Source organism: Zophobas morio, unplaced genomic scaffold, assembly GCF_036711695.1.
Source record: "Zophobas morio isolate AGI-343-1 ecotype UQ-CSIRO unplaced genomic scaffold, CSIRO_AGI_Zmor_V1 ptg000046l, whole genome shotgun sequence".
Taxonomy (NCBI): domain Eukaryota; kingdom Metazoa; phylum Arthropoda; class Insecta; order Coleoptera; family Tenebrionidae; genus Zophobas; species Zophobas morio.
In genome coordinates, this window is record NW_026972151.1 from 1348366 (window position 1) to 1361605 (window position 13240).

General features: G+C 32.1%; 1 protein-coding gene across 1 annotated transcript; it reads left to right on the forward strand.

Moving 5' to 3' along the window:
* The first annotated feature begins 10690 nt into the window (after nt 1–10690).
* Nucleotides 10691–11394, forward strand: LOC135142326 (uncharacterized). Its single transcript, XM_064074013.1, has 2 exons — nt 10691–10761; nt 10829–11394. The coding sequence occupies exon 2, from the start codon at nt 10845–10847 to the stop codon at nt 11274–11276; it is 432 nt and encodes a 143-aa protein (XP_063930083.1). The 5' UTR covers nt 10691–10761; nt 10829–10844; the 3' UTR covers nt 11277–11394.
* Nucleotides 11395–13240: the final 1846 nt, after the last annotated feature.

A 13240-nucleotide genomic window follows, 5' to 3' on the forward strand; every position in this document is an offset into this window, starting at 1 on the left:
AGTGCCTAATCGATTCATCCGCATTCGTGCTACCGTGTTAAGCAGTTCACTTAAGTTTATGTTTCTAGGTGTTATTGTTTGCGACTTAAAAACATAAATTTAAAAATCACCCCTTTCTGAATGTTACGCTACTGACTGACAGTCTGTTGTTAGATTCTGATGACTCACCATATTGAACTTAAAATAATCCATCTCTAATAACACTTGTCCTCCAACACTAGGTAATAGCAATCTGATGCTCGTGTTTATTTATGCTCATACATCGAAAAAATGTCACATAGAAATTAGTTTGATTTGAATGAGTTTATCTTCTTAAAACAAATGCTAAAATTATTATTTAAACCACAATCGAACAAAATGTTCTGATTGTATAATATAATTCTTATTTTAACATTATTATTATTACAAAGACGTGTTTTTCAAAATTTCCAGAAAATGGATGACTGGTTTTTAATTTGACTAATAAAAATTTGTAGTGAAATCATCAGCATGGATAATACTAGACACAGCACAAAAAAAGTAGTCACAGCGTATTACCAGTGCAAGAAAAAACAACGAGACGTATATCAATTTGGATTGGTGCAATGTAATACTAAAAAAAATCAGTATTGAATTCCCAAAATTTTCTGAGAAAATGGAGTGAGATGTTCCTGATTCAATCAATAAAATAAATTGATTCATTCATTAATTCTTTTGACCCACCTCTTTAAGTAAAACTAAAATATATGAATACAATGATAAATCACAAGTAAAAACTCATCATATTTTGCACATTTTAGGTAGAATTTATTCGGCAAAATTTTGAGATGATGTCATCAATTTTTTGAGAGAAATAAACAGATATATTTTGATTAACAAGGTACCATACTTACAATAAATTTAAAACGTCTTATTCAGTTTAGTATCCAGTTTTACAATTCTTGATTTAATCAATAAGAAAATTGACTCAGTCATTAATTTTCTTGAGACACCCGTTATAAGCAAATCTAAAAAATATTCATGCAGTGATAAATCACAAGTATAGACGTATCATATTTTGCACATTTAAGACAGAATTTATTCAACAATATTTTGAGGTGACGATATACATTTTTTAGGGGGATGAGCAAATGCATTTTGATAAAAAAATTACCATGCTGTTGATCATTCACTGATTTTTTTTTAATTAGCCTGTATAAGCAAATTCAAAAAATATGAATGGAACGATAAATCACAAGTATAGACTCATCATATTTGGACATTTTAAATAGGATTTATTCGGAAAAATTTTGAGCCGACGTCAGGAATTTTTTGGGGGGATAAACAAGTGTATTTTGATTAAAAATGTATTATGCTTATCATAACTTTAAAATAGCTGCAAGATTTTAAAGCATTCGGTTTTGCAAATTCAAAATTAAATTTCAAAATATTGTTTTATAATTCTGATATTTTTTCTAATAAATCTGGAGGTTTCGGGTAAAAACTCAGCACGGCGTCATAAACCATTTTCTTATTTAATACAATTTAAAACCCATTTGCTATGTACCATTTGGAAGTGACGTCATCACACAATTAATGGGGATGATTAGATAAATTTTGGTTAACGTTTTACCATCCAGATGATCTTCCTAATGTAAATACAGAATTTGACAACAATTTGCCCCATACTTTCGGAGATTATCTGTCTAATAAAAATGGGGACAGCAGACAGAGACATACTCTTGCATGTGTAATTGAAGAATCCGTGTTGACTTTTTACGCTAGAGATCCAGATTTTTTGGGAAAAAATTAAAAATTGTATTTTACAATTTAACTTTGAAATTGCAAAACCGAATGCTCTGGAGATAAATGATTACTCAAAATTTACTCATTTACGACCTCCCCGAAAATCATGATGCTATATCATACAATTCTGCCGAATAAAATTATATAAAATGACATGCACCTGCATGTGTGATTTATGAATCCGTGTTTTTGCCCTTGATTTGCCCAGATTTTTGAAAAAAACTCAAAATTATCTAAATATATTTTACAAATTAAATTGTAAAAGCTGAATGCTGTGAAATCTTGAAAATATCTTAAATTTATTGGAAGCATGGTAATCGTCAATAAAACTTTGTCCATCATCTTATAATCTTGCAGGATAAATGTTCTTCAAATGTATTGTGTTATTGGCAAAAAACTGAATGTGATTAATTTATTAATCAGTCCTCTCTTCTCATGGGCGCCGGCAGGATTATTTGCAGGGGGGTGCACCCATACATTATAGGAAATAGTATATGTGCTCCATTTTCGAATTGAATCTGGGGGTGAAATTTTAAAAAATCATTTAGGATCAGGAGCAAGAAACTCTTTGTATGTATCGCACCAAATTAAAAATGAATTGATTGAAATTTGTTCTGATGTTCAGAAGGGCAAAATAATTGAGGAGGTGAATCAGGCATCCGTTTTTTAGGTGTTGGCTGATGAGACTGCTAATATTAGTGACACAGAACAATTATCGCTTGGAGTTCGGTATTTGCGTTGTGATCAAGACAATAAAAATCCAATAATTTGCGAAGAATTTTTAGGATATGTGCCGCTGCAAGAACTGAATGCGGAAGCCATTTCAAAAACTATTGTCCACTTCCTAGAAAATTGCAATTTGGATTTAAATTAAAGCGTGTATTTTATACTAAGCCAGGTGGGTGCACTTGCACCCTCTTGCACCCCCCTGCCGGCGCCCATGTCTCTTCTGCTTTGAAGTGAAAAAAAAACAGTTTAATTTTCTTTTAAGGGCTGATGCTTGTAATCTAAACTTTTTAGTCGTCTAATTATATAGGCAGTTGAGAGTAAGCATGTACTGAGAAATTGAGGATATCTACATTTTTCCTGTTGATTATCTGCGATGCAGGGGCTGCCTAATGTTAATTATGCCACTGGTTTTTACTTTATAGAGGTTATCACGAAACCAGTGATTGGAACAATTACTTTTAATAATAATAATAATAATAATAATAATAATAGTAATCTTTATTTGTCCAACAGTAACCTATTATAGGACAAACATATAACAAAAATATAACATCTATTTAAACAAACAAGTCATCATATATAACATCAGCAGCTTTACACATAATAAATATCGGTGCTCTGCGCAGTACATTTGTACGTGGAGTTGGTAAGCGGAAATTGGATGCCGATCTTGACGTAAGACGAGGAACATTGAAAGGTACCTTGCTCAAAAGAAATTCGCAGTCAATTTGATAATGCACTAGTTTAGACAAAAATAATGCAGCACGTTGAGTTCTTCTTTCTCCTAATGACGGCAAATGATGACGTTCAAGCAGTTCAACTGAACTAGTTCCTCTTTCTGGATAAGTAATGCATTACTTTAACAATTACTTTTTGCACTTTGAAAATTTTGATCGACACTATTTTAGATGTTTGTTGTATGGTTCCAAAGGGTCAAGAAAAAACATGTTAGAATGAAAAAGGGAGTGAATGATTTATTTTACTAACGCATTTGTTGCATATTCACATCAGTAAATAAAATAAAACAAATAAGTACTTCATGTAAGAAGACTATATTCATAATTTAAATTCAATAATAACCGATATTCAAAATTTTCATCACTTAAGGCACGACATTTTGTCTTAAAAACATCCGCGCCAAGACTAAACATCCTTTCCACTGCGGCGCTAGATGGAACTGTTGTGGGGCAACATGTTACATATTTTACTAAAAATTGAAGAGCCAATTCTTTTGCGCCTAATTTCATTCCACTCTAGCTACCAATAAAAGTTCGATGCCAGCTGCAACAACAAACGAACAAACAAAAATTTGCATTGGTAGGATATTTCAAAGTATCTTATTGGTTTGCAAATGTATCGTAAATATTAGTTCACTAATCTTTAACAAAAAGGGTGTTCCCAAGTACTTAGAAGGGGGCTACAAGATAATGTAAACTTAAAAGTCTGTCTTTAATTGCCTCTTGCTTGGAGTTGTGACTTACAGATAAAATTTAGAAAACCTTAGAGGGTGGACACTCTCATAAAATATTATGGTCGGATTATGAGGGGTTTAAGGCTGGCGTCTGGTTCGGTTTAGCCCTATACTAAATACATTGAAAACATCGTCGCGGTTTCCGGAGTTGCATTTTAAAAATATGAGATATATCTCTTTAAAAAAATTATATTTCGAATTAACAAACTTCAGTCCAGGGGACCTCCATATTTATATTCATATCTAGTATGCAGTTTTTACAAAAAAAAATTATAAATTTGAACAACTTTTACATCATATTTTAACCGGCACATTGATGCATTTTTTGACGAAGTGCTGAAGTTTTTTGCATTCTGAGATAGGAGGTCCCCTGGGGAAAAGTGTCAGCTTTCTTTTGATACCATTTATAATATTAAAAAATCCACAACTGAGGTAAATAACTCGCGAAAAGTCAAAATCTATTGAAACGAGAAATCGGCATTAAACGAGCTGTGATGCGGTAGCAGAATGCAGGTTTACTTAGATTCTGACTTGGTTGGAGATTTCAGTATTTTAAAAATGCAATTCCGGAAACTACGACGATGTTTTCAATGTATTTAGTATTGGGCGAAACCGAACCAGACGCCACCCTTAAAAGGACGGGCTCTATGGGTTATTTCTTATAGATTTGAGTGGACCAGAAAAATGGCCTAAAGTTTGTTTGGCCACAATTTTTAGATATTCTGCCCCTGTTTGCTTCTGTTTATCAAGATATTTTATTTCTGTAAAGCGCAATGGATTTTTTAATACAATTTCTACCAATGTACTTTTTTCATATTCCCCACAATTTTAATGCGTTGTAGTTTTTTTTGACTACAAAATTTAAAAAACGGAAAAGCACTGTGGGTAGGGTTTTTTACGCATATTTCAACGGTGTGAAGTTTATTACAATCGGACGTATACTTTTGGCAAAAACTTGGGCAGAACTGTATATGAATTTCCTTATGCTGCAATATATTTTAGCTCACTCTTAAAATGATGAAGAGCTTATGTATATTATGGCTAAACTCCTTTTAGATTTTAACTCCCTACTGGGTTAATCTTCTGTTTGTGGGCACGATCTAGGTATAAAGTAAATGATTCGCAGAGAAAAACAAAACAATATTTTTGAGTATTTGGGTAAGTAATTGTAGAAGTGACTGAATTATTCAAAAAAAGTAATTCGGTACAATTACTTATTACATTTTTTTTAAAGTAACGCATTACAATTACTCATTACTTATTACTTCCAACCACTGCACGAACCTAACGTCGCAACATCAATTTTATAATTTTTTAATGGATCGGGATTTGTCGGACTATATTTCAACGACCAGGAAAGTTCTGTCGAAGTAACCTTCAACCATTTTTTTTTACTGTATCAAAAACGATATATTCAATTTTTGTGACATTCTTAAAATAATGTCATCTTTCACCACCTCACAGATACATACATACAAAAATTTTGAACTTTTGTATAAATAATTTTAGATAGCAGTAATTCTTCTAGCATATTGTCACCCAAAAACCTAAGCTCCGGTCCAAGTCGTGTGGTCACTAATTCGAAAACCTAATAACTGTATTTTCTTCTTCGTCATTTTCATCTTTCCAGATCGATTTCAATTTCTTCCAATGCTGTATTTTTAAAATTAATAGTATTTGCTTTTTCCATTAATTTTTTCAAACTGTAGCCACTTATTTTCTCCGCAAACTGTGCTTTATAAGTTTCCTTCGTCTCTTAATGCAGATAACACTTTTTTTCTTTTCCAACTTTGTTTATCTAAATTAAATATTATTTTAACTTTTCTCTCTGTCTTTGTAAATGTCTTGCAAAGTATTTAGAAGTCTTGGTACTGTAAATTTATAAAACGTAAAGTTTTTTTTAAATCTATTTTCCACTAAATCTGATTAACTGTAAACTTGAGAAGTTACCGGCTGTATTTAAAAAATTTAGAATTTTCTACTTTATGGCATATATGTAGTTATAATTAAGAACTAAAAAGTATTTTAAGGGAAATTTGATTTTTAAGATAATATGAAATTAAATAGAACGATATTCTTCCATTTTTAAGTTGTTGTATTCTCAGATGAACTAATCTTTTACTTCTTGAATACATTTTTCACAATTACAACTCAACGAAAAACTTCACGGCGAATACGAATACTCTGTAAATGCCGTGAACGCAGTGTTGCCAGTTTTCGGGTGCCAGTTTGATACAAGTACATAGTGGTGCCAGTTTGTGGTGCTATTATATCTGTATATAAATCTGTATATGCAAGGGCGCCCTCTGGTGAGTACACCTTCCAACTAGTGGAATATAAGCGGAAATATATATTGTAAAAGTGGCACCAATACGAAATTTCGTAGTTTTTCATTTCGATGTCAGATGACGCTAATGAGCCGACTCCCATTTAAAAACAAACTGGCACCCAAAGTCGGGTGCCACTTTGTGAAATCGGGTGCTACTATTGCAACGAACATACGTTTTGGGTGCTACAATTGCAAAAACATGTATATATATATATATATATATATATATATATATATATTATTTTGTTACAATCTGTCTACAAGTTAGTCCAAGCTTTCAAAATAGCTTGCTTAAATTTTTTAACTGTTGGATATTGCTTCCCACTTTTATACAATTGTCCAACGATATTTGTTTCATACATTTTCAACATAATTAAGATAGGGTCTTAGAGACTTGGATGTGTGCTTTATCTTGCTGAAAAATGACTTTAAATATGTATTTAAGTTAAATATTGTTACGTTGAACGGGTGATTAAAATCGGCGTGGGTAAATTCAATATTTATTTCGTACTAACTACAATTTACACGACTATTGCAGCGATTATGTGCAAAATAAATCCGGCGCAACTTCAATGGATTTTCGGACTCGACTCGAGTCAATAATAATAATTGTTCCTGAAGGTAGCCTATATTTAAACCCATACTTCTGCGATCAAGGTCTTTCTCGAATACCCATCACGCGTTCGGCTTCCAGGCTTTTCGAATGTCGCTGGGCCGCGTCAGCGACGATGAGTCACTCGTCATATCCGTACAAACTAGAAAGCTTTCGATGGTCCGTAGGCGTCGTACCGGGGTGGTGTATGGGTTTCTTTCGTAACAATATATTAATCATTATTAAATATTTCTTTTTGCGTTTTTCCCGTCCATTTCCACTATGCTTTCTTGTCACAAACTTGAAAATTGTTAACAGATCTCTTCTGATCACGAGGATAAAATTAAAGGGACTTTAAAGTTTCAGACTTCATGAAATGTTAAGGAGGTACGATGTGTGACTAATACCGAAAATGTATGTAAAAAAAATATATCGTCAAAATCATCGCAATAATATATTGCCCCTTCAATCCATGAACCTCATCTTGTCAGAACAGGAAGGCTTGAAACCTCAAATGAGCTTTAAGAAATAGTTTCTTTACGTTGGAAATTAAACCATCGACATCTTCATATTGATTGTGGATAACCTCAGCTACTAAACGTAAGGCGTGAGCCAAACATGTTACGTGAATTAAGTTAAAAATATTTCCAGATGTTTGCCACATTTAACCATTTAAGCAGCGCCGTCCGTTAGTAGCAGTTTTAATTTTTCGTATTTGATTCCCCTTGGATGTAATATGCCTGTACTATTATATTTGAATTAACATTATCATTTCAGAAATTGGGCCCTAATTGTGCAACAATGTTAATGCAACTTTGCAACCATTTTTACATTCACAGAAGCTTGCAAGTGTGACTGTTTATTCAAGTCAGAAATGAAAGACGACATTTCAACTTAACAAACAGTAAAATAGTTGAATGCACAATACGAAATAAATAACGCACAAGTAGATTGATATTTATGTATTATGTAACTACGAAAGAATTGGGGGGATAGAGCTCGAGTGTGTGCAAAACACGTCCGTCGCCTAACTCGACCGAACTCGGGGGTCAGGTCAATCGAGCACAAGGCGATGGCAAATGTTCGATAAAAAGTAATGGGGTTGCTGGCCCAGTTTGACCTTATTTGACCTGGGCTAGGAGCCCCACTATGTAACTACTCACGTTTCATGTTAATTCGAAATGAAGCTTTACTACCACTAAATGTCAAATCCATCGTGAAAAGACAACTGGACGGCAAACTATTTATCTCTGTCTTCCCTCTCATTATGTATTACTTTTTACTTGTTTTTTTTTTTATGAAACTCAATAACTCAATAAAGTTATACTATTGTTATTATTATCTCCTTGCAAAGTCGTCATTGTCGACACCCGAGACTAATGTAAAATGCTAAAATTCTGTGTTCTTTTATTTTGGTGAGTCAGTGTAAAAAACACTGGGACACTAATGAATCTTTTTCAGCAAAGATTCCGAAAATTGAGGATGGATTATTTTTTCATCCCAGAGGTAAATTTAAATGGGTTGAAAATAATCTAGTAATAATAATATTTAGGTGCAAAATAAGTACCTACTTACTGCTTTCTTGATAATCGAAAACTAATGACAATGACGCTCTTTGCTGATAGCGGTTGTATAATTTAACTGACTTGTAATTTTCTGTTTGTTTTTGGGTGTTATCTACATATGTCCTTGTGGTTAATGAAATCATGGGATTTATGCAGTTTATCATATTTTGTTCTGTATAATTTAAAACATTGGTAGATATGATATGAAATAAATTTTGAAATACTTGTAGTTTCTTTATATATAATTATAACAGTACCTAAATTGAATTTAAAAATTAAAAAATTGTTTAAATTTCTTTTGAAGATTCATTCAGAAATAAAAAATTCGAAGTCATAGTATAAGCTCTTTAATCAAATTGTGATTAAAAAATTTTCGGATTATGTACAATCAACCGTGGCAATATTTTTCATACCTTTCATAAAAAATAAGCATGTTAAAAATTCAGATTTTTAGAAGAAAAAGTGCATCAGTCGGATAAATATTACGTTATTTTCAGACACTACAACGGTTTTCACATTAGACGAAAAATCCGTCACCCCTGAAGTCTATTTTTGTTACGCAATGACTAAAGGGCCGGCCATTCACGTTTCAACGCCGCAGTACGATTGTATTTATAGCAGATATTTTACAAATAAATATTTTTCGAAACATTTCGAAGGTGAGTTTTCCAGTATAAAAACTGCCAATCAGCAGGAAAATTAGCAAGCCGTAGCTCAAAAAAAAAGATAAAGGTAGAATAGTATTCTTGAAGGGTCCTTTGGTGAATTGCTAACTTTATGTTTTCGGCGTTTCGTGGTTCTTAAAATATGAAAAAGTAGATTCTCCTTATTTCCGTTCAACTCCCCTTTCTTCTTTGTCATCCGTTGACGATTTTATTAGACTGAATAAAATACTGTAGTTTAATTAATCTATTTAATTAATCATCTCCACCAAACGTTAATGACGTCATTTGGAAATTTTAATTTACCCCCATAAAAATATAAAACTGAGAAAATCTAACATTGCTCAAGAATTTTTCACTGGAAAGACTTGTCATTTCAATCCAATCAGATCTACGGGCCCGAAAACACCAAGGAAACTATCAAATTTTAGCTAGAATTCAAATTTTGATCGAATTTTATGACTGATTTGACAATTCTGATCGACACGACTTGCAGTATACAGAATAGACTTAAATCCCCAAGAGGAGACAATTGGGCTAATTTTTCATATTCTGGGGTTTCTAGATTCAAGTAATTCGTTAAAAAACTTCACAAACGTCACTTTTCAAGGGTTTTCTTGTGGCTTCAAGCCTATCAGACAACCTACGGGCCCGAAAATACCAAGGAAACTATCAAATTTAAATAGAAAACGAAATAAATTTAATCCAATTTTTAATGGTACCTTGATAAAAATCAAATGTAGACGAGAAATTTTGCTACCATTTATTAAGCAATTGCTCAGTGGCGAGCTGTATTTTGCACACTTCCATTAGAACGAGATAATAGCAACCACGAAAATTTATATCATCAGTTTTTTGGAAACCAAAAAATAAACAGAAACACGCCACACATGATAACAACAAATGGAGCCAATACTTCGAAAATAGGTATGCCGTAAAAAATAAAAACCACAATAAAAGATATCGGCAGTCACAGTGTGGTGTGAATTGTGGTGAAAATTTTATTCGTGTTCTGTCAGCCACAACAGGAAATATAGTGGTTCTACTCATTACGTTCAACTGTTTCCAAAATGTAAATCCTAATAGAAAATATGGAGTTGAATATGAAAAATAAACTTATAGTTCCTTAAAATCTAACACATTATAGTCAATCCTGGTTCAAACAATTGATAAAATATGTGTTGATTTACTTTCTGCTCTAACAAATTTAGCGTAAAATAAACTGTGCAAGCAATGATACTTTACTGAGCCTTTTTTGAAATAAAATTTAGAAACTTTCCTGATTGTAATCATCGATGTCTTACTTATATGACTAAATAAAATGTTTAGAGTAATATTTGAAGTGACCTTCCCGTAAAGATCTTGAAACAATCCTGGCTTCTTCTGCAAAAGCACTATAGGCAGTAATTAATTTTCTACGTACATTTTTAGGAAAACATAAAAGTTACATTTTTGTAAAACTACTTTTAATATTTTGATTATCCAAGATAAGGGAACCCTTTACTTCGTTGAAGTAGTCAATGTAATAAATTTATCTTAAGTATGCTTTGATATGAACTTATCTGGTTTATTCATTAATGTAGCACCTGCTTAAGTCTAGATCTCAGTCATCACAAACTTAAAACTGAACGACATTATATATTTGCAAGGTAAGGTTATCTTGGCCTTAAAAATGATTTATTTTATTTTATTTTATTATGTGTGTTATCTTTGTAGGCAGCAAGACTCCATTATGTGGCTATCCAAAACTTTTCTTTTCTTAGTAGTTACTGTCTTCATTGCTGATGTTCCACCCACATTTAGCATAGACACCCATTTTATTATTAAGAACTTTATTCTAGCAGATGTTGTGGATACGGCAATAGAAATTGCTAATCCTGACGACTGGGAAGACGGACAGGGTGTTAAAGGCAATGCAATGGGTCTCATCATTCCGCTGTATAGATTTGTTGATTTAATAGAAAAACTTGCCTCTGATGCAGAAAGCAATTATTTTAATATGACACTGTATTACAACGATGCAAGTACTGATACGTTTAGTGCAAATTTAAGATCAGCAATTAATGAAGGAGCAGTTGATCTGCAACAGTCTGGTGACCACAGGATTGCCGCTACAGCGCTGTATAATGAAAACACACTTCTTATTACCATAAATGCTGAGTAATGTAAATACTTATTTGGAAATCCGCGTATACAATGCGCAATTTTACTTTTGTTTCAATAAAAAAATACTTGAGATAAAATTGCGTATTTTATCTCAAGTATTTTTATTTTTATAACAACAGGTAATTATTTTAAATTTTCCCCTATTCTCTCTTTCATTCATGGCCATATTTTGTACAGTTCTCCATTTCCTCGTTTTTGTATATGTAAATACTTAATAAGATATATTGATGTATGTTCGTATCAATGCTAATGTTTTCCTCTGTCTTCTTTTGTTATCATGCCTTGCTTATCACTTTTGAGATAGATACCTTATATCTGTTTTTTTTCCCAAATCTTTTTGAATATTTGATTCGTTTAATATCATATTTTGTACTACTATGTTACATTTTACACATTCCAATTAAATTACCTACATTTAGAGATTCCTTGTTTTCTCTTATATCAAATTTTACCAAACGCATGTTTTTATCAATTTGAATATTTGCTTCTTGAGGGTAAGCTGGACTTGGGTTTTAAGTGCATATTTTCTGAAAATTAATTAATTCAATTTTGTTACATACCTATTAATATTTTTATTATTTTATAAATTCTATTAATTCCTTCGCTTCCTAATTATTAATCATAATTTTATTAATGATGCTGACACCAGTACAACATCGCCTACAATAAATTTTTAGACTGGTGCAACGTCTAAAAATGTTGCAAACAAGTTCACAGAAGAGATTGTATATATTGACATATTTTGAAGAAAAGTCACACATCTGGAAATCTTCCACTCTTTAGGCTCATTTTTCAATGATAGTCATCTCTTCATATTAAACGAAACAGACATTGGAAAATACTACAAGGTGTTTTCGTTTTTAAAACGTAAATCTGAAAACTACAGACCAAAAAATCAAGCATTCTAATTATGCAATAGATCAAAACATTCTTAACTACAGCTCCAAATGCACAGTGGCTAATCATGAAAGTGTCTACAATTACAGGACTGTTTGGGGCATGTTGTTGAGAAGAACTTTGCGAGTTGAATGTAGACAATATTGAACATCTGGAAAATATGATGCTTATCAGTAGAACTTCTAGATACTAAAACAAAAATTATACACACCTTCACCATAACTGGAAAGTAGGTACATGGAATATTACAGGCAGTGGCGGCTGGTGGGTCAAAATTTCGGGTCGGCCAAATATTTTGAGTCTACACCTTGGTGTTATATATTTTCGTAATGTATGGCTGCTACTCATTAACCACTGACATTTTACGTGCCAGGATGTACAAAACATCTCAAATGTTTCGACCTGTTAAAATAATTTTTTATAGGAAATTGACAATGTCAGTTTGATTCCAAATACTATTAATCCTTAATTCTACTTGTTCTGCTTTATCATTAATTGAGAACCACCCAAAACATTATTTTTACTGAGTTCCCCGTCGACCGGCGGCTATACGGCTTGCCGACCCCGGACATCCACAATTAAATAATAATAATTAAATAATGACATGCAGTTAAAAAATATAAAAAAAAGTAATAATAAAAGTACCAACTGTTAACTATCTTCATTTACATTTATTTTTTTTAATGTATATGACAAATTGTCAAATAAATTAATTGAATAATTGAAAAATTAAAATGATTTAAAACTTTAAATTCGTTTCTGAAATATCTGAAAACGCTTAGATGCTAAAAATACAGAAAAAGCGCATTTATGTTGTAGCTAAGTTATGTACGAAAAATAAAATTTTAGATAATAATTTAATGTAATTTTTTTCGTTTATTATTCATACAGAGGAAAATGTATTAAATCGACAATTATTATTAAAAAAAAAATAGTATGCACTGAAGAACATCGAAGCCGTTATTGTTTTGTAATTTGGTTAGCTATCTTAAATATTAAGCGTTTTAAAAACTAAATTCGCGTTGCTGGGTACGGCGAAGGAGGATTTCGCCGGACCTGGCACAA

Bases quoted from the DNA above. Each gene is read 5' to 3' on its own strand.
- LOC135142326 (XM_064074013.1), top strand. From the start codon at position 10,845: ATGTGGCTATCCAAAACTTTTCTTTTCTTAGTAGTTACTGTCTTCATT.